Here is a 27,509-nt window from a genome sequence, read left to right on the forward strand (position 1 = left end):
CTTACATTACCTTGTGAAGAACTGAAGGTGTGGGCCCTTTGTGCAGGGCTGAAAATATCCGCCCCTTTTGCCTAGAGTCTATTGCAAATAAGGTTTTAAAGCTCAGGGGATTTACATGACAAAAGGTTAAATGTATTCTGAGTATTATAATCCGAACATTTGTAGCTTAAAGGCATTCATCCACAAGTAAAATTACTATACATAGTGGAAATATATTTTCATTATGTGTTATATAAATGACCATGAATATATAACAGTTTTGTTTGATGCAAGAAGTGCACTACTAAACTCCACTGTAAGCTTGCATCCTGATAAATGCTGTAACTATGTCTCACAATCAGAAGTATCAGATGCCAGGTTGAACAGGGTTTATTTGTACTCATGAGAGGAACATAACATACATACAATTATAGTGCATACATACATTAGATTAAAAAAAAGGTTGAACAATGTACTGAATCCAAAAAGAAACAAAAACATCCACACATACATGAATACTCAGCACCAATAAAAATTCTATGTCTTACTATTTTTGCTGGAGTGATTTACTGTGACAGTTTTACTGCTTAGTCATTACTGTGAGTCACATATTCTCTACAGTGGGGTCTCCCAATGCTTTGAGCTAAACTACTGAGGCATGTGGAACAAGAACCAGTAAAAGACACATATTGCAGTGAATGTCTTTTTAATCTACCACCTCGGTTAAGTTTGTGAACTATTTGGCCATTTTCAGTGGTTATTCAGTCATTCATTACAGGGAAAGATTACATGTTTTTACTGTGTTTTACAAAGGGATATTACAAATGTGAAGTCTATTTTCATGACTTGCAAACCAGAGCTGCTCTCAACTGCACACAGTGTTAATTTATTAACGTGAAATAAGAATATTATTCTTCTCAGGAAAGAGTTGGAATGTGAACACTTGATGAAGCATCTTTAAAAACTGTTCCTTCTACTACTTTCAAACAAGTCCTGAAATAACTAACTACTTGAAGTGCTCATAAGACAACAGCTTAAGAGAATGCACAGGCGTTTGTGAAAAGCTTGAGAACATTATTGGCATCATCAGTGGAACCGTGAGCTCATTTAGGCATTAGGCAGTCCTAATCTTGACAGTGACTGCACTGTCAAGATGCAATCAAATACACAAGGGAAAATCAATCTTGATATGTGACACTGTAAACATGGCAATCATGTTCATTCACATTTGTGGGAGGTACAGGGCTGTGCTAAATGACTGTAAACACCCTTAGCAAATGTAAGAATGATTAGCTATCGATAACACTTTCAAATAGTGACACAATACAAGCCTACCGCACAGGGACACATCGTTGTCACCACTCACCATGTAGTGTGAAAAAAACATGCCAAGCCATCAACAAAAGAATAAAATAAATATACACCAATTCTTCATTTGATACACCAATTCTTCAACTGATGCTGTGGCAAGAACTAGATTTGATCACTTAAATTGCCTTTGAATCTCCCACAAGTCAACAGTCAGGTAAATAAAAAAAAAATAGAAACAAAAAACAAGTACACTAAAACGTCAAATACAAAAGCGATGCTGAGGTTGCAACTTAATATTTAGCTGAGGAGCGTCATCATTTCTGAAAACGTTTTACTTGACCACAACATGTGTACAGTTAAACAAATGGAGAGGCAGGGTTGTACTGTACATAAGTGCAATTCCAGAGATAAAACACTGAGGTAAACACAGAATCATGTGCCCAGACAATTAAAAAAATTTGGTTAAATAATTATACATTGTTACAGATCCTCTAGCCATGGTAATATAAAATTCTTTCCACTTTCTGCCAAATGTCCAAATTGTTGTTTTTTTTTAGAAATCTTTTAACTGTTGCATATCACAGTGCAGTTATCAGTATAATGATAAAGTAGACAAGATCAGGAGATAGCTTAAGTTACTTGCACCACTACCATACTTTATTTAATCAAACAACAGCCAGACCAGATTAACCAACTAAAAAAGAAAATGCCTATGTAATGCTTCAATAATCACATCTCTCACAAACATTCCGCACATGCGCTAGAAACACACAGATACCTTGTTTTCCCATTTTCCTTCAGCATATATAGTGCCTTATCTCCTCATACCATTAACAACACTTGTTTTTTTAGTTACGCTTGTAGCAAGTGACTAGGGTTAAATAATTTTGGTCGGATGTGAAGTCGTCAAATAATATTTAGGTGTTTAGTTTCAGGTTTAGTTGTTCAGTGGATGCAAAAATAGCAGCAACTGATGTTACCATATGCCACTAGATCTACCACCAGGAGGAGCCAAAATCCTTTGGGAAGATCTCTTTGGGATGTTATCATCAATCTGGACACCTGTCAGAAAGAAAGTCTTGTAAATTGCATGGTATCTGTTAATGGGTACCTACAGTTCATGACGTCACTGACGGGACAAAACCTTCTATCTTCAAAATTTGTACAGGAGAAAGAAAAAACCTCTTAACTTTAAATGGAAGTTAGAAATGGAACTTAATGGGAGAATATGGTTTTCCAAGTGATGGAAGATTTGTATTGGTACACTCATCATGAAATGTTAACAAAATGTAAAGGGCACCTGGCATTTTCAAATTTTCAAAACTATAAAGTGGAGAAGGTTTTGTCCCAACAGTGACAACATACACATTGTGCAGTAATAGCTTATATGCCGTAATAGCTGGTGGTGTCATATTCCAATCTGAAAGATCAGAGTTGATGGTATCAGAGATGATCAAGGTATGTTGTAACACACTGGTATTAGGGCTGGGTATCAAAATTCAATACCCTTATATTACTGACCGAATTTCAATAGTGTTTGTATCGGTGAGCCAGGAGACATGCATGTTCCAAAATCTAGACTAGACTGCTGATTGTGGAGTTCACACAGACAGGCAGTATCCACAACTTGCAGCAGTAAGACACATGTTCATAAGTCAAATGGTCCATGTCCTACTCTTCTTTGTATTTTTTTTTTCACTCATGTTCACATATAACATTTGTGTAGGTTTGCGTACCTAAAGCAGTCATGATTCATTTTTACAGGATCATTTTCCTTCTTCTCTTTATCCCTTACAATTAAACAGGCTGTTTTGGTGACTGTGCCTCTAAGACTGATATATGCAAAAGATCTCAAACCTCCGATTAACTGCAGAATTAATAGGCAGATAAATGTAAATGTGTTACGTTTATGGCTCTGATAGGCAAGGCTAAACTGCTGTAGACTGAATAGGCAGATAAATGTAAATGTGTTGTTATACGTGACATTACAAAAACAGTCAATTCTAAATGGACTGATTTTGCAGTTTCGTTTACATGTATGGACCATATGAACTGGGTAGTGAAAGGCACATTTAAAACTTTAGCAATGTTTATACACTATATCAAACTCTATTACACAAAAAGAAAATAAATTTAGGAAATTCCACAATATTGGACTTTTAACAAGTGGTTTAAAAAAACTTAGAAGCCGTTGGCCACGATGGATGATCTCAAAAACGCAAATTTATATTGGAATCACTGAGATTCAATTTCACTCCCTTCAGCTGGCCTGTAGTAGCTGCCTTTCATCAAAACACTTAACAAGTGTGCAGCTGCATACTTAGTGGTATGAGTAACAGTGCGTTCAAAGCTGGAAAAATTAAGCAGCCTATTTTGCATATTAGACTTCAAATATTAAAGTAACATATTCAACAGTATAAAATGGTAATAATAGTTGTTAGTACTGAAAACACACACCAGTTTGTGTCACACTATGCACGTTCCAAAAATATTTTGAAGTGATTTAACTGTAGCATTTTGTAGTATTCGGCAGCCTAGCATTTCCTAGCACCTAGCATTGGTTTGAGTAGCTTTAGTGTTCTCGAAGTGTGCAACTTTTCTACAAAAATGCAAGTATTGGATCAGTACATGACAGATACTTAATATTTAATATTCAAATCAGAATCTGGGGCCAAAAACAATCGCTAGCAGTTTCCAGAGTTAAACCAGGTTGGAGTACCAGATAAGCTGAAGCTGGACTCATGCAGGTCTCTCATTCCTCCGTGGCGGGTGCAGGGTCGAGGGGTCAAGTCTCCAACCGTAGGGGCCGTCTCCTTCTTTCCGGAGTTTTGCACTGCAGCCACATCCCCTGTGTAGGGAGCACGGTCCACTCCCTTCAGAGCCTGGCACTAATGGGAAAAGAACACACCACGTTAATCCTCTATATAGAGTTCAGTTACTCACTTCCAGGTCTGGAAAACCAGAGGACTGAGCCAACACACTTGGTTCAGCTACTTATTCAGCTACCTGAGGGGTCAAATTAGGTGCGCTAAAGCAGGGAAATCATAAACTCTGTAGTACTGATGCTCTAAAATAGCAGTAACACAATAATTACATAGTAATTACACATTTTTAACCTTTTTTGATCAGTAGCGCTCCTGCTTAATAAAACTGTAGTTGAGACACTTGTAAACTCTAGGCTTAAATTTACCCCTTTAATATTTAGTAACTAATATGAATTATTAAGTAATCACTATGAAACTAGTATGTAAGGTACAACCCCGTTTCCAAAAAAGTTGGGAAGCTGTGCAAAATGTAAATAAAAACAGAATGCAGTAATGTACAAATCATTTAAACCATATATTTAATTGTAAATAGTACAAAGACAACAAATCAAACGTTGAAACTGAGAAATTTTATTTATTTTTTATATGTTTTGAATTTATATTGCCAGCAACACATTTCAAAAAAGTCAGGACAGGGGCATGTTTACCACTGTGTTTTATCACCTCTTCTTTTAACAACAACCTGTAAGCGTTTGGAACTGAGGAGACCAATTGCTGTAGTTTTGAAAGTGAAATGTTTTCCCATTCTTGCTTGATATAGGATTTTAGCTGCTCAACAGTTCAGGGTCTCCTTTGTCGTATTGTTCGTTCCATAAAGCACAACTAAACAACATCTTCTAATAGGTGACAGGTCTGGACTGCAGGCAGGTCAGTTTAGTGCCCGGAATCTTTTACTATGGAGCCATGCTGTTGTAATACATGCAGAACATGTTTAGCATTGTCTTGCTGAAATGAGCAAGGCCTTCCCTGAAAAAGACGTTGTCTGGATCGCAGCATATGTTGCTCCAAAATGTGTATATTGTGTTCAGCATTGAGCAAGTCACCCATGCCATGTGTACTAATGCACCTCCATACCATCTCAAATGCTGGCCTTTGATCCATGATTTCTCCATGATTTCCAAAAAGAATTTCAAATTTTGATTAGTTGGTCCACAGGACACTTTTCCACTTCGCCTCAGTCCATTTTAAATGAGCTCGGGCCGAGAGAAGCCATCAGCATTTTTGGATCCTGTTTATATATGTTTTCTTCTTGGCATGGTAGAGTTTTAAGTTGCATTTGTGGATGAACTGTGTTCACAGACAGTGGTTTTCATAAAGTGTCCCTGAGCCTATGCGGTGATTTCCACTACTGGATCATGTCTGTTTATAATGCAGTGCTGCCTGAGGACCCGACGATCACGGCCATCCAATATTGGTTTTCCATCTGTCCCTTGCATACAGAATTACACAACTTTACCAGTCTTTTGTTGCCCCTGTCCCGATTTTGTTAAAATGTATTGCTGGCATCAAATTCAAAATGGGCATATATTTTACACAAAACAACACAATTTCTCAGTCTGATATGCTGTCTCTATACTATTGTCAATTAAATATAGGGTTCAAATGATTTGTACATCATTGCATTCTGTTTTTATTTACATAAAATCACATCGTCCCAACTTTTTGGGAATTGGCGATGTATGGAATTATTAGAATGAAGAATGGAAGAGTACAGTTCAAGGGGTAACAAACACATTTTTTTTTTAGTTATTCTGTTTACAGTAGATGACGACCATTATCCGTATCTGCAGAGTTATAGTCCTTCCATAGTTGCCACAGGTTAAAGGGTTAAAGGGGAATTTCACAATTTTTTTAACAAAACATCTGCATAATTTAATCACAAAGGCATAAGGAGTGGTTTGATGTAAAATACACCATTACAGAGAAAGTCAGAGTCAGAATCGTTCACAGTGGTGGTGATAGGAACCAGACACCTGAGGAGTTTAATGCCTCTAAACGCTATACCTCACAGGAAGCATTACATGAAATCATTATAAATATGCTGCCTGATTTCTGAGAGAGTTTTGAGTTAAGGTTATGGCCTAAAATGTATTTTTAAAAATCCTCTCAAGGTGGAATGATACACACAGGGTGTTGTACCATTATCAACATTACACACAAAAACTCAGGAAACTTGTTTTGAATAATAAATAAACTAGCAAAATTTGTGCTGTAGACATTGCAACCCCTGGTTCCTATCACCTGTAAAAAAAAAAACAATGAACCATTTCACATTAAACACTTTAACAGAATTTTGACAGTACCTTCTCCCTCTGCACCATCTTCTTGTAGAGATAGTCTGGGAAGGTCCGGAGGGGGTAGAACTTTCCCGAGCCCTCAGCACAGGTAAAGATGCCATTTTCATACACCACACGGCCACGACTGACGGTGACCAGCGGCACACCATGACAGCGCAAGCCCTCATACAGGTTCACATCTCCTCCCTGCCACTGTGTGGTCACAGAGACGGTCCTACACAAAGAGCAGATTTTATGGAACAGGAGTTACATACAGAAGATGCTCTCATTTCATAGCTGTTTTACATTTCATGTATCTTTACCTGTAAATAACTTCCAGTTCTATTTAATTCAATCCACACTGATCCATACTGGATCATCAACTAAACAGTGTTCCGCCTGTTGTTTTGTATACCTGGTTGCATCTGGGTCCCAGACCACCACATCAGCATCAGCTCCAGGGATGATCCTGCCTTTCCTGGGGTACAGGTTGTAGATCTTTGCAGCGTTGGAGCTTGTAACAGCAACAAACCGGTTTTCATCCATCTTCCCTCCAACCTGATGAGAAAAAAAATGAGGAACACGATGGGCTTGTGTTATGATGGCTATTTGGTCTTTAGCTTTATGTTTGATGTTATGAGCGATGAAGGTTGAAGGCCCTGGCATGCAAATTCTGAAAGAGACATGAAGGTGTCTCCATCTTACTAAATTCTAAGTTAATGTCTATATGTATGATATTTAACTGACATTAATTGGGATAACATGACAGTGCTTGTGCTAAGCACATTATTTTTTTAAATATGTAACAATAAATGTTTGATGATGTCATTGCAATTTCAACAGTCCGGAACAACAATGTTATTTTGTGTTGAGACCAGTGACTCTGATCAGTAGGTTTGCTGCTCATTTGTGTACATACATTCAGTGAGTAAGCTGTCCACCAGTCAGACTCGGGGAGCTCAAATCAATTATGACAGTTAATACAAAGGAAATGGTTAGTTTTTGCCCAGAGGAGAACTGTTCTTTCTTTCAAAGATAACGATGTAATGCCACCATGTGGCCAACTTATTCCAAGGACATAAAGTGTTTTATGTTTTATGTACGTTTTGTAGTACCCCATTAGTAATTTTTTTTGTTTTGTTTGTTTGTTTTATTTTTTCCCATGGACATTACCATAACCCAGTTTACTTATGTAGGTCTGGGAAGAATTTTGGGTTTTAACAGTGAGTTAAGGCCTAAGCAAAGTTCTATAAATCTACTTGACATAAACTATAAAGCAGGGATGGACTTGGAACTAAATTCAGCACTAGTCTAGACCAGTCCACTACAAACACACTGACACCCCGCAAACACACCCCACCCCCAGGACTAAGCCTGCTATAGGGACTATGACAGTTAAAGTTAGTGGACGCATATTTTCAAACATGATAAACACGGTTTATCTCCTTAAAATACGTAAGTGTGATCATATCAAAGATGCTGTAGCTTAGCTGAGAATGGCAGTGCCTGCTGGTTAGCTAGCTAGTTAATTAGCCAGTGTGTGACAGTACATTAACATTAAGCTAGCCTTCTGTAGCCTTAGTGTACAAGTAGACTGAGTGAACTGGCTAACTAACCCCTTCTGCATTTCAGCCCTGTGGTATCTCTCTGACATCCTAACAAATTGTGTACTTTATTTCTTAATTTCTTTGCATACTGTTTAAGAAACTTTCTGCTTTTTTCCAAATTAAGAACAATAAAACACACAGACACACACACACACACACACACATATTTTCTAAGGAAGGAAACATGCTGGACAGGTCACCTGTCCATCGCAGGGCAACAATAAACAATAAAAAATAAATAAAATGTGGCATTTTTCCCTCACTATGTTGAATTCAGCTAATAAATAGAAATTGTGCACTAAAATTAGCAGAAAATTGTATATCTAAAGCTACACTTTATTTTGAGACTTGGAGTAGTTTTGGAGTAAATGTGTAATTGCATGTGATGTGTGGAAGAACACTTTCGGCGAGCGGATGAATCTGATGATTGCAAGCGTGTTAAAAGAGCAGAACTCAGTCAAGGTAAAGGAGGCGTTTTCTGAGAATGTAAATGTTTTCTGAGAACGTAAATGAATTATTTACTGGTGTCATCATATCTTATTTAATTTCTACTCTTTCTAGTGTAATAATAAAAGGGTTTGGGCATTATAAATGTCTTGTGAGAGTTAAAAAAGTCAGTACACTGCAAATGCTATGAGACATGAAACATACCACTCCTTTCTCCCAGATGACACTCATGCGGTCCTGGACCCCGGGAACTCCATGAGGGATCTTAGTGAAGTCATCTTTACCCATGGCCTTCTGTTTGGTGTTGAAGGGCCGGTGGTCAGATGTCACCACGTTCAGAGTGTCACTGCAGTAGCAGAGAGAGGTGCGAGAACGATTAGTAATGCTAAGAATACTTAGTTACATTCTGAGGTTATGTGCTATATATAGGCTAAAATGGAACCTACTTTCCGAGCAGGCTGAGCAGGAAGTTGGGTGTGTTAGGGTCCAGTCTCAGTGGGGGCACAGTGACGTAAGCGGCAGCATGAACCCAGTCCTGGTGGTAGTACTGCAGACCATTTATAACTGCATGGGCAGTGGTTGTCTCCCCATGCACCACTTTACCTATATAAATACCAGCAATGCATTGTTATTTATTATAACTAAAAGTGTAAATTGTCTGTTGGTGGTATTCTGTCATACTTTGTATCAGCAAGGAAAAGAAACCAACACGTGCCAGGTATCTTAACCCTTCGGAATCACAGTTAACTGCCAATAATAACAAAAGCAAAGTGCATGTTCTGTTCCACTGACTCAGTAATGCTACTTCACTCAGTTTTAACTAAACATGTTACATAGTGTAGCATTATTTTCTATTAATTATTTATTCGATTCATTGCATTATTAATTCATAACTATGTCATTAATCATTTAACTATATAAGTACCTTTAAATAGCAAAGCAAAATGACAATAATAAGTCTAGACCTCTAAGGATTAAAGATGTCAGATGGTCTTACCCTGCATCTTCGCTGAGGCCAAAACATCTCCTGCTGACATGCTGGACACGTTCACTAGGTATATAGGGCAGTGAGCCTAAAGCGAACAACAAGTAATAACACACCTGTTATTATCTTCAAAGAAATAAAGTAAAGGCATATTATCCACTCTAACCAAAATGAGGTCTTTTCAATTTACTATGTCTACAGTACTGTGATACTAAGCAGCTGACACCACACAGAACCACCAATACAAACAGGCCAGTCCACCTGCCCTCAAAATAAATACAAGTAAAATCAAGATATTTCCTACAAATTTCAGTCATATAAAAAATATAAGGGCTATTTCAAAAGCACACCAGTATTTAAGGGTGTAACAATGTCAATTCAGTATAAAAGAAAAAGCGAAAACCCCTTGGTGCTTTCTGAGGGTCTCTCATTTGTCATCTTTAGCATGAACCTCTGTCAGTCACCAAAGAAGGCATCCTGTTTTTAAATAAAATTAGTTTTTGTCTGTGTGGTATATAACTGGTCCATTTTTACATATTTGTTCTTATTCCAAAAACATTATACACAAAAACATTACTATAATAGTAATGGAGTCTGGAGAACATTATGATCTCTCTTCACATCTTTAAGTAAAAACTTAAGAATAACCAAGGATCTCTTTACTACACACATTTTCCATCTCTAATGCCACTAAGGCGCCTATGGATGAATTCTGTATTGTCTGCTTATAAATGTATTTTGTAATATTTTCACAGACTAACAGCCTCATTAATATATTATGTAAACAGCGCAGACTCTAGTGCAGATTCCTGAGGACCAACATTTGAAAGTATTAAAAACAAAGAAAATGCACTTCATTATGCACAACACAACATGCTCCACGACACACCACATCAAAACCAGTTAGAAAACCAGTTACAATCAGCAGTTACAATCAGCTTGACCAAAGCAAGTGAAAATCACAAGAAAAGCAGAAGTCTGCAATGTCTAGACCAAACACCTTAGATAAGTGATTCCCAACCCAGTTCTAAGAACCACTCCAAGCTGGTACACATTCTTGCTCCAACCCAACTCACAACACACAGAAATGAGTAAAGACGGTCTGGGGTAGGGGGGCTGAGGTCTGGGTTTGGAACCACTGCCTTGTACTGTATGTGCTCAAATTTCCTAATCCCAGTCTAATTATGTTTTACTAATTATTTGTGATTAAGCAAATGGCACAAATAACTGGCCACTGTGCCATCACACCTGCTTCCTACTAAGGAAGGATCTAAAATCTGCATTACCAACCAAGGGTAGTAAAGTAAGCACATAAATTGGTTTATTTTAAAGAGAACATACAGTATTATTACACCACTACTTCTGAGACAAATGCAAATCAGATTCCGAAGGGACATGAAGTCAAAAACAATCCTGCAGAGGGCTGTAACATAATTCCTTAAGACTTTGTTTTAACATTAGAAAAACAGCTGTAATACTAACATTACTTGTCATGTAACACAGATAGGGATGTACCAATATGGGAATTGGGGGCCGATGCAGACTTCAGAGTTTTTCCTGTACATATCTGCCTCTTGATGGCAATTCATAACGTGCCATTTAATTTATAAAAAGTAGAAACTGCAACTATATCTACCCGGATTAGCATAATGGACAAAACTAACATTTATTTCTGTTGGGTTACAAATAAAGTCAAATGAATAAATTACAAGTATTTTTGTGCCATAGTCCAGCATCGCCTAAACATTCTGCTCCTCTGGAGTCATATGTCATCAAACACTGGTTTGATTTTAAGCAATTATTATAACTTGGCATTCAGTTACAGATAGCAGTTTCTAAACCAGAAAGGTACTATTCTATTTAAAATATACACAATGTCCTAAGGTTTAAAAGTCAGCAGATGTGTCTTCTTCAGTCTTGAGTAAACCATCAGTCTCACTGTTAACCCTAAATTTTATGTAAGAGTAGGTCTGTCTATTTGTCCTGTTCCACTATAGGTACAATTCAGTTAGGAAATATCTCTCTTTAAATGTACATGGGAGTTACATTCTGCCTTTTGAGCTGCTATAAATTTATCAGTGTAATTGTGTACTACTTAGTTCAAAAAACATTAAGTAAGGTGGAGCCACTGAAATAACCTTGACTCATTTAAATTGCAGTAGTCTAAAGTCAGTTACAGCCAATTCAAAGCAGTCACTGAATGACAAAAGTCTGGATTACCATGCTTTGGTAGTGACAGTTGTACCTTTACAATAACAGGCCTTTATAATTGTTTTATATCAGTACATAAATATTGTCCACAAATGTACTGTCAAATTCTAGACAACAGAGGAAACCAAGGCTTGTCAAACTATAGTAGACAGTACATTAGACATTACTTACTCTATTGGCAATGGTGATTGCTCGGTGGACTGCTTCTGCCTCCAGCTGTAAACGGAAAATTACCCGGTCAGTAAGAAATGTACGAAAGCCACTACTGTAACCTAATGATCAGCAGACGCTTAAAGGCATCAATAATCAATGGCAATACTATATCGGAGGTGAAAGACTTCATTAGATCAAATTAAGATTCAGCTGGCAACACTGTACCTCCTCAGGCCTGCTGATCTCGATGCCCTCTGGACCACTGATGCCCAGATCCAACGCCTCTTTGGCACCCTTGGAAAGAGGAAGAGGGAGGAGTATTTCTCAACATTATTTCAATTTCGATATTTGAGGATTTAAAAATCCAATATATCCGACATATAGGACAATATTCTTTTTTTTTCTTCAGAAATACATAACATAAACAAACATTTCCCCAAACATTTGTAATGTGTAGTTATTTAACAGTTCTCACTAAGATAACATGACATAATGCAGTTTAAACTTGCAACTTTGGGATTTCACACTGCAGTGTTATGAACACAAATAAACATCCGTCGTATTATTGTTTTAAGAATTTAATGAGTAACCAGATTACATGCGAGAGCATCTGAACCTGGCATGTTACTCATAACTATACCAGAACTCCTTTTTGAGACGTGAATATCAATGTCCTGTGTTCTAACAAAAGAATGCCATTACAACACACACACTATACGTTTGAATGAGAAGCTAACTTTGTAAGCCAAGTTAGATACTTGTTCAGCTCACGTTTATTTATGTGACCCTTCTAGTTTAATAATTTTCAATGCAATGACTGTAACTACAGACATGAGAGTCATTAAATTTAGTTATTCTCCACTGATAAACACTGCATTAGCTAGATCTGTGGGTAAACTAATTTATCATTATTAATTGCTGTAACTGATGCTGCCAGAGAATTTTTAGTAGTGATAAGCTAGGGAGAAAAGATTGGACCATTGGTTTACTTACTAAAACTGCCACAATGTTTCATAAATAAATCTACAATCGAGTCCGTCAACAGCTTAGCCTACAGCACTCAACTACCTTTAGACGTACACTAATAGTGCTGTTTGACTGACAGTACCGGCTTTCACGTTACTGCAGCAAAAACAGGTATGGCTGACATAAATGTCGCCAGGCTTATTTAGGCTAAGAGGAGAAGTGATGGGGATATTTTCATTATTGTTTTACTCTTGTTTACCCTCATTTGTGGGGTAACATTACTCTGCTCGACTCAACTGGTTGTTGTGATTTGTGGCATTACAAACACGTGTGTTGCAAATAGAGAAGTTGCAGTGGGAACGACAATACTCATAACATGGTTGAAGGATCTGTCTTCCATTTCTTTTTTGATTGTCATTTATCAGTTGTTATAAACGTTGATACCGATTTATCTGCAACTACCTCATATCTGCCAGTAATATCGGCATGCTGATTTATCGGTAGAGCTCTAGTTCACATGACCCCACAGAGGTAAATAGTTTTGGTCAAAATAATGCAGGCAATCATTTATTTTGTCACATAAAAGATTGCAAAAGGAATTTTTAATATACTGCTACACATATTAAAATTACAATTATGGCTTTCACTATCTACTAATTATTTTGAAAATTAAAATTAAAAGTTTTTTGTTTTTTTTTAAACGAACAATAAAAATGGACATAACTATGCAATAACAATCTATTCATACCCTTTCAACAATCTGAAAATGCCTTACTGGCAAAAGATAAACTAAGAAGCCTTTAAAACACTATGTGATTTAAATTTGCATATAAATGGGTGTGTCCTCAGACTCTGTGTCTCACTGTAAGACAAAGCAGTAAGAGAATTTAGAATAGCATTACCATCATACAAATTGGAAATAATAATTAACAATTATCTGAGAAAAGCACAATATTAATAAATTATTGTTTGTGCTCTTTACTAAGTAACCGTGGTAGCCTAATTACATTATCTAGCTATATAATCGCAACATGCAGCCCTACAGTATACTCAATACTCAATACTAAATATTACTGATCAGTCCCAACCTCTGCGACCAGCTCTCCGTTCTCAGCATGCACACGAGCTATGGCTCCGATGTCCTTACAGTTCTGCAGGGCCTGGAAGAGCTCACTGTCCCTCAGCATGTACACGTCCTTATAAGCCATGAACATCTGGAAGGAGTTCACTCCTTTCTCTCTCACCAGCGTCTCCATCTGAGCCCTCACCTGCCATTGGGACACAGATGGTTACAAAGCACATCACTGATGTAGGGCATGCCATCATGTTGGTTAAATAAAGAAACACACTGCCACACTTTCCACATCATCTTCCCTATAATAGGAGACTGCTCAGACAACTGTTTAGTCTACACCTGGTATATGACCGTAAATACTGCCAGCGGTGCTTGTACTGTAAGCTCCAAAAGCTTTAAAAAGTAATGTACTTATCAGGCATACAAGAAGTGGTGTACTATAGTATGGCACAGACATCTTGAGAGAGGTAAATATGTTTAGTTACTGCGTTGAAGTCACCTGTTTTTAAAGTAATAGTTACATTTTTTAGGCAAAAAATCTAATTTACACAATTTATAACCCACCAATTAGTAACAAGCGTAACTAATCACACACTTGCCTCAAACCTTGAGTTGCTGAGTAATCTCAAATAGACTTGTGTGTGTGGTTTCTGACACAGTATGACAATGATACCTATAAAAAATGAAAATATAGATGCTACTACTGTTATTAGCTATGCAACAACTTCTGTCCATTTTTGTAGATAACTGTAAGATGAACGATATGGCAAAAAAAATAATATCACAGTACTTCAAGACATTTTCATGATACACAATATTCAGTGCAATATTAAGTTTTCTGAGGTTTGATAAGTTGGAACAGAGAAAACGTACCAGTAAAATCCCTTTAAAAAAGCAGTTTTTTTTCAATACTTCACATACTGTGCTGCATAACATCCAATTAAGCAGGCCTAATTATGCTCTCTTAGTAGTGAAACATGCAGTTGGTCAGTGTTGTTTAAGTACTGATGATATCCACAATATACTCAGAAAAGCATATTGCCCTATAATGTGGTGTTATTTATCAGAATAAGGATAAATATCATCACATTGCCCACTCTTGGATAACAACAGATCATACAGTGACAGACACCACATAAGTAAGTCTGTCTGAGGTACTTCAACAAAAGTACTTCAATACATTCAACATAGTTTGAGGCAAGCATGTGATAATTTAGACACACAGTTTACACAGGGCTAACTGGTGGGATATATGTTTAACTTATTTGTTAGCTACATTAGCCCTCAGTGCAAAACTAGAAGCAAACTTTCAACGACATGTCTTGGCTGATCAGCCATATATGGGGTAACAGGAGAACTGTGTACATGTCTTCAGCAATACATTCAGAGGCTTTGGCACGTTCCTCCTCAACTCTTTAAAATCCCTTAGACTGTGCATGTCCACACAAGGCATAGTGAAATGTATCAGAATGTGGAACTGGAGATTTGCGTCTGCTGCCATGTTTTCTATCACTGTATAAAAGAAGCACATCGTTGCCTTTATTGTTGGATGCACTGTAATAGTTTCTGAGTGAGTGTACTTACATACGTTAAATAATTCAGAACAAAATTCAGATAGCAAAAGCCTTATTATTAAATTATTTCACCAGAGTAAGAATAAAAAGCACCTGAAATGTAGTACATTCCTAGAAATGTGTGTATTTGTACAAAATGTTAGTTTGCAATACATACAAAATAAAGCACAATGAATTTTTAGCTTTGTTAGATCATGTTCCTGACATATCAAAATCAAAACAACAATGGAATTAACATTAATAACAACAGAAGAAAGAAGATTAAATGGCAGAAATAGCCGCATTTGGGCTCAGGATTAAAGGCTTAAGTAATAGGGACTGTGTACCTTGGGACCCCACCAGGTGACAGCAACATGAAGAGCATAGTCACAGCAGGTCTTGGCATCAGCGTGGGAACGGCATTTCTCATAGGCATCTAGCAAAGACTCGTTCTTCTCAGGTAGCACATGGCCTATCACCATTGTAGTGCCTCCAGCCAGAGCCGCCTGACAATTAAAACAAAGACATTAACACATTATCACAGATAATTCTCTTTTTACCTAATGTATAAGCAGGAATTTTACTTTCAAAGGGCACTATCAACAACCGTTAACTTACCAAAGATTTCATATAATTAAGCATTTTAACCAGCAAAAATTACTAGCTGAGGTTGATTTTAAAACTATACTTTAAAATAGTGAGAATTATAATTGCAAATGGCGGACTCGTCAAGTAAAAACACTGTGACTTTTTAAACCCTACAGTAGCCATAAAATAAAGGTCCCTAATTTTAAGATTTCTTTTAAATAAATATATACATTTTTTAATCTTAGTACATTTTTATTATATTTTGAATTAAACTATTTTATTAGATTACATTAATAAAAATATCCTACATGTCATTTCCATTCCGCTGAAGGAATGACCAGTAGGAGGGCTGCAGAAAGAGGTTAAATGCACACATCTATGGTACACCCTATGGTAGGTATGAGTGCTGGGAGGCAAATGACCAGTGGTACATACAAACAGTTGGCAAAACATTCGTACATTAAGAATTAAAGTACAAACACTTACTTTTGTGATGACATATACATAAAAATATATGGCTGTGAAAATTTCTAAAATGGTACTGAGATTAAACATAAGAGTGTATATGTCAGTATACTGGATTCTAACCAACATGTTAAAGTGTATTTCCATGGATTTTTTTTTCCATGGATTTCTGCATAATTGAATGGTTAAGATGTAAACAAAATCATTCAGAATGTCTGGATGTGAAATGCTCGGTTCTAGAGAAACTTACCAAATCATTTGTTCATAGTGGTGGTGAATCAGATGTCTGAAGCCTTTAATGCCTCTAAGCTACCTCACATTCATGGCAGAAAGGTTCATGCAGGGCATTGTAATGCAAAATAGTCCCCAAAGAAAAACTTTTTTTTCAGATTTCCCACTATTTCATCATTAACAACATTACATATAAAAACTCAGAAGTAATATGTAGGTGTAGGTTCACTGGCCACTGGATGGTAATAAAAGTGGCTATATTTGCGTTCCTACCAAGACCAAGCTTCAAACCACTCTGAATAACTCTGTGTCCATCTCAACTATTAAATTATGCAGAAATGTTAAAAAACTGTGGAATTCTCCTTTGATACGTGAAATAAAATAGTACAGTACACTGTCCAGTGCACAACGGTGTACAGTAGCTTTACTAGATCTGTGCAGTGTAAAGTACAGTCAATTGAACCTGCATGAAAAATGACATAAATCAACTTTTGTATAATTAGATGGTATGTGAGTGTCTTCTTCACTGTGTCAGCTGGCACAGTGGAATGGAACAGTGTCCACAGAAAGAGTCGTGGATTTGTGCACTATTGTCTTGCAGGACAATGGCGCAAGTGAAAAGCTTTTGCAGCAGTCTTTGCAGCAGCTCCCCCTCCGTATCTATGGCAACAGAATCTGATCTGCATTTGTCTGTGTGCTTGGCCAGACTCACGGCAGTAATGCTGGGGGGGGTGGTGGTGTGGGGGGGCAGTGAATACCACTTGTGTCGCCAGTGGCTAACGAGCGCAGTTCAGATAACAACTGATTCATTTGTCATCTCAACACTACAGTGCTCCCAGACTGAGAGTGTGTACGTCTGTGTAAGTCTACGTCGTGTGTGTTTTTCTGTGTGTGCGTGGTGCCTGCCGGTGAATCATACCCTGAGGTTCACTGAGATGGCCTCAGTGTACACTCCTCGCTCTCGCCTTTCAGTGTTTGCTAAGTGAGCCATGGGATTAGTTTAGACAGGGCAGCCTGCTACTGCATCCACGTCTCGATTCCTCAACTATTTCAAAGCGTATGCAGTGCCCAGAGAAGATGTGCAACTGTGGCTTTGGGTTTAAAATAGAACAAAGATGCAGTTATTAACAGCACCTCTCCTGTACAAAAAGTTATTTTTAATCCTTCACATCAGGCAGTGAAAGTAGTGAAAGCAGACACCCGTGTGAAACATATTTGAGGATCAATCTGTGTAGATTTTATGCATTCCTGAGTATAAGCCTCTATTTTATAATCACAGTGGGTGAAGAATAGAGGCTGCAGTCTTACTGTTTTAACTAACCACTCACTGAGCTGATAGATGAGAAGAACCTAGCAGATGGTAGGGCTCCACAACTGTGCAGGCCAAAAACAAAAATCAATCTATTACTATTACTTTGGACCCGACCTCGATTCCAAAGATAGAATTCCACAGATTTCTGGATCAGATTTCACAAAGAAGCGAGTGGCACATGGTCTGCTTTGAAGCTGCTTGGTATACTGAAAATTCAGTGCTTTTTTCAATATTACAATATCATAAAGAGTTCAGTACTGTAACTTTGGATACTTTCTTTTTTTTCATTTAACCCCTTAAATGGCCAGGGCCTGTCAGCTGCCCAAAGTTTTATTACACACTTCTATAAGCTAAGAATAGCTCAATCAGTTTGCAGTGAAGTCTCTGTAATTACTAGCCTTAATTTATAATAAAGCCTGGTATTTTAAGAGGTTAACACTGGGCTGCCACTTCATTCAATGGGACCAATTTGGGCAATACTAGCTGCTGTGTAGGGCGTGAGGTTACTTTTGCACTTTAAATGTAGCCATTCTTCTCCCATATCACTGTGGTAAGGCATGCAAGCAAACAAGCTTGATGACAAACCTATTAAAAAATGTAGCATAAATAATTTAACCCTATCAAGCTTAAACGCAACCTGAAAGACTAAACTCTGGTTCTAGTGCTTATTCTAACTCTAATGCTGCTGATAATCAACTGAGTTTCACCAGATAGTTTGCCAACTATTTAAACACATGACAGTGGACTATCAGATAGGAGTCTGACAGCTTAAGTGCATCACTAAACTCCAAAAGCACTGTACCTTGGTGCCGCTGTAGAAGTCGTCAGCGGTGGTGGCGTTCATGAAGGTCTCCTGCAGGTGAACACTGGTGTCGATGCCTCCAGGCAGCACCAGCTTGCCGGTGGCGTCAATCACTTTGGCACCGCCCGGGATCATCAGCTCCTTGCCCACCTGCTGGATGATGCCATTCTCGATGTACACGTCAGCCTCCTGGGTGAAGTCATCGTTCACCACTTTGCCTCCCTTTATAAGGATACGCACCATCGCAGAGCCAGAAGACATGATTCTACCTACAAGAAAGACAGAGAGAGTGGGAGAACACAACTTGCTGCTAACATCCCTCTCAGAAATATCCAAATGAAAGCCTTTCAACCTGGCAAAATGCACTGTGGTCTCATAAGAGACCGTTAAAATGCAAAGAAAGTTTTCCACTTCTTCCACATGTGGTCTGCCCAGCGTTCTAATCACAGGGTTGGAAGGCGATTCCCAAATTTGAGGATTCAACTGGACTCAGACTTGATTCAGAAAAATAAGATTTCTGGCATTTCACAAGCTACTTTTGACAGAAGCGAGGCTTAAAACCACAGCACATAATCACAGTGTGGAATATCGGAGCTGAGGCTGAATGGACTTCAGCACTGTGCCTCCATGCTCGGCACTAATAATTCGTCTCTAATTACTGCTCAGGCCAGTCGCTCTGACGAAGCCCTGCAGAAAATCAATACCATATGTGTGTTCAAATGTAATCGGTGAGCACATCTGTAGAGCTGCTATGCTTAACGCTCCATGCTGCAAACTGTGCAACCCACAGGCACAACATCAAGTGAGTTATATCATCTGGCAGAGGCGAACAGCAGCGTCAGCGCTTATAAAGAAATCATGATGCTGCGAGTCAGGGTGGTTCTGACCCAGATTGCGCGGGGCGTAGTGTGCAGAGGGGCACAGGTGTGCTCGAGCAGAGAAATGGGACGGCAGCCACTGTTGACTTCCCTCTTGGTGTTCCATGTTCAAGGCCCTGTAGTGCAAGCATGCCACTGCCATGGCAAGTGGGTGCGGCAAATTCACAGCATGACGACCCCCCCCCTCCTGTTCTAAGCCCCTGATTGGGAGGGGAAGGGAAGGGGGTGGTTGCCAAGGGAGCGGGCAAAGATGGGTGTGTCCTCAGCCATCCTCAGACTGAACTATATTAGGAAAGCAACAGCATTACACTACATATGCTACATCCCTGCTCTCTCCAAAGGGCCTAAAGACAAATTAGTCACGCATTTGTTCCCCATCATAGCTTATGTAGGCTGATTCTACCATGACCCATTTCCTGAATTTAGCATGTTTCATGCAATACAGAGAGCTCTCTTGTCAACAACACAGAGTGGCCAAGAACACTTCAGGGAGACATCATTGTTATTGCAGCAAAATAATGTGAGAAAAACGATCATAATCTCAGTCTGACACTATGTGGGCTCCATGTGCCATGTTTCATGACCGGCTAACCGCCTCAGCGCGAATGTTCAAAACATTTACATTGCTTTTACATTCGGAATGGTGCTTTGACGTGGCAAAAGCACTCTCCACGCCAGAAAGCACAGAGATGGATGGAAGCGGATATTACATATCCAGCGTGCCATGGAGCTAAATGAGAGTGGAGATGGACGGTACATCCCACTTGGATGTTATGGAGCCTATCACACACACAAAGGGGTGACCAAGCCCTTCCATTAATAGACGCAGGATGCTCTGAGCAAACCTCGATAAACCGACGTTTTTGGACTGTGTAACGCGAAGCAAGCAAGATTGCATGCCTATTTTAGCATTTTTCCGTCTGTGAGATCAGATTACGACGGTCACATTTCGACATAGCCTTCATCAATCACGTTTATGGCTGATGGGCTCGACATGGGACCGACTGGTGCAAGTAAAATTACACCGCGCTGGATTAGGACCAAAGAACGAGCCTGCAGGACGAATCAGGTTCGGATGGGAAGCGACGAGGAATATGCGACGTTACGTTACGGGAAAAAATCAAAACGGCAGAAAAATACAGGCTCCAGTTCTGGACTCTGTCATTCAGCACCGCCCGCTGTCTGCCCGCTATATCCGCAAAACAAATCATTCTAACTGCAAAAATGTGTGAAATACAATAAGGCTATTCCGCTTACCTCCTTTGTTGTATCCTAAACAGCCGTGTTTCGCCCACTTTCACTGCCGTCTGACGGTAACGCTTGCTGACACCCGCAGGCAGACACAGGCAGATGCTTCGCTCGGGAAACCTTACGGTCACAGCATCCACACGGCCCGAGCCGGCGGCGCACCAATCACAGAGCAGACATGCGGTGATTGCTTCAGCATTGACCAATGAGAGCGCAGAATGGGCGTATTCAGACCAGACGCCCTCGGCACGTACCATTATACGATTTCATAGGGGGGCAGTGGGGAGTTGTAGAACCCGTACTTTAACGTAGCGGCTAGCTAGCTCAACTAAATGTACAAATGCGAGTAACATCATTGTTCAGGATAATCTGTTGCAGAAAATGCCTGTGTGTCAGTCAGTCAAGCAGACAATCAAGTGAAAGTCAAATAAGTCACTGGCAAGATGAAAAGAAACTAAAACACCTGAGCTTTTCCAAAAAGTAGAAAAGGCAGACTGGAAGGACACCTGTAGTGTCCTCAGTCTTAAACTCCAATACACCTCTCTACGTTCACGACCTCATACCCGCATGTAAGCAAATCCATTTTCAAGCGCCTCTTGGGTGACGTTCTCTTGGATGGTTCAGGGATTTTGGAACTGCAGGCATTTAAAGGGCCCATATACTACATTAATCTTGTATTTTAACTGGTCCACTTACGACATTTGTGTGCTTTTGTGTACAAAAAACAGCCTTCCATACTTCATCTTTTAAACAATCATTTTACAATCTCTCCTAATCCCTTAGAATTAAATGTTTTAAAATTCACAAGTAAATCTGACTGGTGGACCTGTACTGCGCTTTATTCAAAAATGATTCTGGGCTGAAACGCTCCTTATAAAGCCTGTGTGAATGGGTGGGGCTAAACCTCCGTTGGCTGAATAGGTGGACATATCTAAATGAGTTCTAAACGGGCTGTTTTGACAGTTTAGTTTTCACATATGGACTATATGGAGCGGGGAATGAAAGGCACAGTTTGAAACTAACAATATTCACATGCTACATCAAAGTCTTTTATTTTAAAAAGCAAGGATTCTTTTTTTCAGTTTTTCAGGATATGGGCCCTGTTTTATAACTGTAGGCACCCTTAGTAATCATATTCTTTTGTATGTAAAAATAGAACAATAATTAATTTTAACAAATCTCTGGACTCCCTGACAAAAAATAAAGATAATAATAATAATAATGTACTCTGGGCCCCTGTGCAACAGTTTATACCACTTATAGTGAGAACACTGCTGTGCTTGATTGATAAATAATTAATTAGATTATTAGATAATTCATTTGTATAGAGAATTATGGAACCTGATATGAGTTTGTGTGTTTTGACACTGAAATCTAAAAAAAAGAACCTTCATAAATTTAAACAACAGAATCCTCATAAATAAACTTGGATAGTTTTTAAAAGATTCATTTTAAGTTTGAAATGTACTCACCAGAAGCAAGAAAACAGGTGAAAAATAACAGCTGTCTCGTTTTTGCACAAAAAACAATACATTTATTCAAGTGTTCTCCAGCACAAGTACATAAGGAGCCTTTTTTCTTCGTTCTGGGCACATAACAAAAGAGAGAGGGAGGAGAGGTGGAAAATGACTGCTACATCTGCTGTATGAGCTGATCTCGAAAGGAGAAGGCTTGAAAACAGTTATGACACAGAAGAGGTCACACAAAATCAACAGTGTCACTGAGATATATATAGAGAACCTGTTACGAGAGCAAACAAATAGGCCACAGTAGCCAAAAAATATATAAAATAAAAATGATCTAAAAAAAAAACAAAACAAAAGGAACAAAAGATGGAGGGCTGGATATATGGCATGGAATGTAGGACTTAAAAGCAATGCTGCCTGGATATTAAGCAAGTACATGTTAACAGCAAAAGTTATTACAATTTTTTTTCTTACTTCCTAATATGAGTACATGATTTTCCCACAGATAAGCACCAACTACAGCAATGTCTATTCTAAAACAATATAAGAATCTTTTCATTATCATTTTTTTCAAGTACAAAGTTAAAATGCCTTTGTTAATATATTTATATGAGAGAGTAAAATAATAGTGCTTTTCCAATACTACAAGGAACATAAAAACAGTCATTGTCAAGACAAGTTTATTTCTCTTCCAAATAATATAGTTTTTTCTCAATTAGATAAAATGTTTAGCACCTTAGGAAACACCTACAATCCCCCTTTTATTACTTATAAAAGAATTAAACGCAAATAAAAACAGACTTTTTGTATGTAGGGCTGTGCAGTAAAGATGGAATTTTCCATCTACTGTTAAGATCACTTGGCAAATTCATTCTTTTTGCTTTCCTTGTTCAACACACGACATATAAATATGAAACACAAAAGACCAGCAGTCTTCCCACCCCACTGCTCTATAGCTTATGTCAATTTTTCATGTCGCAATTTTGTCAATTACCCCTCTCTTTGCAATTGGAGACTTTTTTTTTGATTCCATGATATATATTAGCAAAGAATTATATTTGTACATCTCATAGGTCATTTTAAAACAGTCAAAAACAGCAACAGACATATTCTATGTACAAAATGTACAAAAAATATGGGCATTGATATCATCTGAATGCAAGAAAGGAGTTACTGCAGAACAGTAAGCAAGATTAAGGTATGTATGCAGTGCAATGCCTTATATAAAAGAAAGAAATCTAATTTGTTTCTGTAAAACATCGTATGATAGTTTGCCAATGAGCAAATCTGTACTAAGTACAATAATTTAAATGCACATAGACTTTTACTATAATTCTAAACCACTTCACAAATTTCCATAAGCCGCCAATAATACAGGCCTACCTTGTTAAGTAGAGTACATTAGTCAGTTTTTTAGCCTTGCAAACACAATTTAGATTCCTTTAAAAGGTATATGCTCCTTAAATGGCCACATGCTTTGACGTGATCCAAACAACCGCAGAACTAATAGGGAGAGACTAGACATCGCTAATGACAACACGAGAGAAGCATCCGTCAAATGGCATATCTAGCGAAAGGTACTTTTAGGCTCATATACGCACGACACTGGGAGCAGACAGTACTTAATGTGGATTATGACGAAGCACCACTGTAGCAGATCAGGGTGGCATTTTGATTTAGCCCAATTCACCAACAGAACGACAGGTGAACTTCCCCCTAACCTATGAACCCATTCTTTTCACATCTATTGGCACAGCCCTACTGTACAGAAAAAAGGATTACCTCATATAATGGTAAAGAGAGTTTCACATCATAGAACATAACTAAAGAAAAAAAAAACAAAACAAAACAAAGCTAAAAAAATTCACAAGAGTCAAGAAGAAATATTCAAAAATATCAACGGAAATAAAAAGAAGTATACATATACAAAAGTGCTTGATATTGTTGGTAACACAGCACAAAAAATTTGCTATAAAAAGGTAGAAGAACATTGTGAAGCCGCACCTTTTTTTAAGTTTTGCACCTGACTGAGGATAGCCTGCGAGGGGCTATAGAGGGGGGTCCAGCAGGCCAAGAGCAAACCCGACGCTGCCCACCCTGCGACCGCCGCGCATGCTGAGAGTTGTACAGTAATGATTCTGGCCTGTGTGACGCTAGAAAAAATGTAGCTCAGCACAGCCGTTGATCTCAAGGTATGGATGACAAAAAAACATCACGGCCCATGTGGCAGGCCAGCACACTCTGTGTGCGAGTGAGTGTGTGTGTGTGTGTGTGTGTGTTTATGGACGCAGGAACGGACCTCAGTGACTGCAAGGCTGAGGAGTTGGAATAGAGCACCAGTAAGGTATTGTATAAAACACTGTAAAAAATACAAAATGAGATGTGGCAGACCTGGCTTTGACGAGTCCTCGTTTGAAGTTTAGCATCACTTTTTTTTTTAACCTGGCTAACGGTCTAAAGGCGACCCCATCCGGTTTTGAAGTAGTAGCACCACATGAGTTGCAATGTTTTTCACCACCTTGAAGCACCATATTGTCACCTATTACAGTAGTACCTTTTATTACCTTCAGTTAGTGTATAGAAACTGTAAACAAAGAGGTATTTGTGATGTAGTGTTTTGGATTGGTTAAGACAGAGCTCCCCTGACACTGAAGAGAAAGACACCTTTTGTTGTGTTTTTTTTTTTTGCTCTCGCCAAGGCTCAGTCGTTGGAGAAGAGAAAAAAAGTGAGCGATGTAGCGGCCCAAAAACCCAGCCCAGTTACTCAACGCCAAACTCTATCTGTAACTTATGCCAGTGAAATGAACGATCTACTACTTTTCCATCATTTACTTTCTCACTTTTGTCTCTCAGTGCCTTGATAGGAGGCCCCATCTCAAGTATAGCTTGCACACATAAATCAGTTCAAATTCTGGATAACACTGCTAAAAAGTAAAATGAATTGAATAAAAAAAAAAACAATTAAATAGAATAAAAAAGAGTCAAATATTTTTTTGAAAACAAAAGAAATACCTACTTTGATGTTTATGCTGTAAATAATATACAAGGCTCTTGTTATTTCATACATCAATTTGGGTTTCTCTTCTCCTCGCTGCGTTGGGGTTCACACACAGGCGAAGTACTCTTTGAGTGGTGCAAACAAGTGGCGGATGACCGGGACGCTCCAAGAACGGCCCAGCAGCCTCTGTCTGGCCAGCCGGCTCATGTTGGACACGTCTGTGTAGTGGACAGGGAAGCCAAACACCCTGGAGTCCACAAATCAGAGAGAGAAGGACAACAACAATGACGTCTCTATATTTTTTATGTTAAACAGTCCTGCTGTGCTCACCAGTGATGCTTCAGCAACTCTCAAATTGCATGTTTTACAGTAATACTTTTCTAAGATTCATATTTCTGCCAAAACTAGATGGAAGTAAACGAGAATATGTTCTTCAAACTCAGCGATGTCTCTTTTAACTTACAAAAGTTTCTCTCAGTCATTAATTCCACAGCATCTTGCTCATAGCCAATGCTACTTTCATTATGTGTACTTAAGTAATATTTCGTTAGAAAGTCATACTGCTTAGGGTGAAGTGAGAACTAGATGTGCTATGCCTTTGTGCCAGGTTTCAAGTGTAAATAAGACACACTGGCCTTTACTCATCAAGGTTGCATTAAAAAAGAGCACAGATTTGACTGCCTTTAATAACATACAAATTTTTATGGTGTGGAAACGAGTGGAGATTTGAGCGCAAATAAGTCATCAGCTTCAGTGCGTGAAATCAAGCACAAGCCTACTAGGACCTCATGTACATGAAGCATACCTTAATTCACGCAGATTAGAGAGATCCAATAAAACGCCGGAATTTAGTGGTTTGTCAGTCAGTGGCTGTGCTCATAACACTATAGTGTTAAAATTATGATGGCTGGAAAGAATAAAATGTGAAATAAACAAAATGTCTTCATTTTTTTAAGACTGCAGAACGACGTGATTGTGTAATGTGATTATTTTCCTAAAATATAAAAAATAAAATGGCTGTGTTTTGGATTTTTTTTTTGGGCAGTGTCAGTAATATAGAACAATAAACGTGTAACGTCTTTAAATGGAACATAGAATAGTTGTAGCATTTGTTTACATCAATGTGCATGTAAAATAAGTACATCCACTTTTGTATTGGACTGCTATGTGAACAAATGATTTGTATGATTGCTGTTTTCTATTCTATTATAGATTATACTGATAGGAGTCATAAGATAGTTAACCACAAATCATGCATTTTTTCAGGCTGTTAAACTATCGCACTCAAATTTACGCAATGTGAGTTTGATTGCATAGATACGTCAAAAACGAAATTGATAACAAACTGTCTGTGTAATTTGCGAGCATTCATTTTACGATCAGATTTGACCGTTCAGAACTTTGATGAATAAGGGTCAGTATGCCCAAAAAAGCACACGTTATGTATGAAACTGGCAAACATGTTAGCTCCATGTAGCTGGAAAATGTGTTTTCCTCACTCATTTGAAACAGGATTATGCAAAAATGGGTGGGGATATTGGAAGTGTGGCTGATTACATATTTCATTCGATTTATTACAGTTTGGCAGCCGGGGTTATATTCATTTTTCTCTCATAAAACTAGATATTTATTAGCGGTAGTGCAGAATTACACACCTGTAGACTGTTTAGCAGGAATGAACTTAAAAAGACTCTTTGACCTAAATGAAAAATTTAACTACATCTACATCTCTTGTAAACATGCTTCCTCCCATCCTATAGTGGTGCTGCAGTTGCCTTGAGAGTAAGATTTCCCAGTTTAAAGAAAAGGAAACCCCCCTTCTGATGATGTATTTTGAAGGTGGGAGATAATTTTAAAAAACTATAACTGCTCTAGAGTAGACATTTCGGGGTAGGTTTTTAACAAATTTTATTAGCTGGAAAATGCAGAGAAGCACATAGCTAACATTACTGCTAGCAAGCCTATGGTAACAAACTTCTGATCATCATAACAACGGAGAGTGTTACTCTGTAATGTTCTAAATCTAAATCTTGTTCAATTTTTTCTTGTTTCTTCTTGATGATGCTTTGGAAATACTGTAACTGGATATGATCATGCTAATAAAGCTTATTAAATTGAAATTGAGAGAATGGA

The 27,509-nt window shown here is 38.2% G+C and overlaps 2 protein-coding genes across 9 annotated transcripts in view; both read right to left on the minus strand.

Annotated features, from left to right (window-relative positions):
* Positions 1-353: 353 nt before the first annotated feature.
* dpysl5a (dihydropyrimidinase like 5a) lies at positions 354-21,665 on the minus strand. Its single transcript, XM_036593638.1, has 13 exons — positions 20,922-21,665; positions 18,787-19,055; positions 15,736-15,894; positions 13,849-14,028; positions 12,020-12,088; positions 11,813-11,857; positions 9,443-9,518; positions 8,892-9,048; positions 8,650-8,791; positions 6,807-6,949; positions 6,419-6,626; positions 4,010-4,178; positions 354-2,352 (listed from the first exon to the last, which is right to left on the minus strand). Exons 2-13 carry the CDS (start codon positions 19,045-19,047, stop codon positions 2,267-2,269), a joined length of 1,695 nt encoding a protein of 564 aa, XP_036449531.1. The 5' UTR covers positions 19,048-19,055; positions 20,922-21,665; the 3' UTR covers positions 354-2,266.
* A 755-nt stretch (positions 21,666-22,420) lies between these two features.
* The window catches only part of dnmt3ab (DNA (cytosine-5-)-methyltransferase 3 alpha b), a 56,864-nt gene continuing 51,775 nt past the window's right edge, over positions 22,421-27,509 (minus strand). For all 8 annotated transcript variants that reach the window (XM_036592611.1, XM_036592612.1, XM_036592610.1 and 5 more), the window contains one exon: positions 22,421-25,623. In XM_036592611.1, coding sequence (XP_036448504.1) covers positions 25,482-25,623 — 142 coding nt within the window. In that variant the 3' untranslated portion in view covers positions 22,421-25,481. The remainder of the gene's footprint in view (positions 25,624-27,509) is intronic.

Source organism: Colossoma macropomum, unplaced genomic scaffold (assembly GCF_904425465.1).
Source record: "Colossoma macropomum unplaced genomic scaffold, Colossoma_macropomum, whole genome shotgun sequence".
In the NCBI taxonomy this organism is placed as follows: domain Eukaryota; kingdom Metazoa; phylum Chordata; class Actinopteri; order Characiformes; family Serrasalmidae; genus Colossoma; species Colossoma macropomum.

Bases quoted from the DNA above. Each gene is read 5' to 3' on its own strand.
- dpysl5a (XM_036593638.1), bottom strand. From the start codon at position 19,047: ATGTCTTCTGGCTCTGCGATGGTGCGTATCCTTATAAAGGGAGGCAAA. The intron at 11,858-12,019 runs GTACAGTGTTGC...TTCCGTTTACAG, and splicing joins AGATCAGCAGGCCTGAGGAG to CTGGAGGCAGAAGCAGTCCA. The intron at 6,950-8,649 runs GTATGTTTCATG...TTTTCTCATCAG, and splicing joins TCATCTGGGAGAAAGGAGTG to GTTGGAGGGAAGATGGATGA.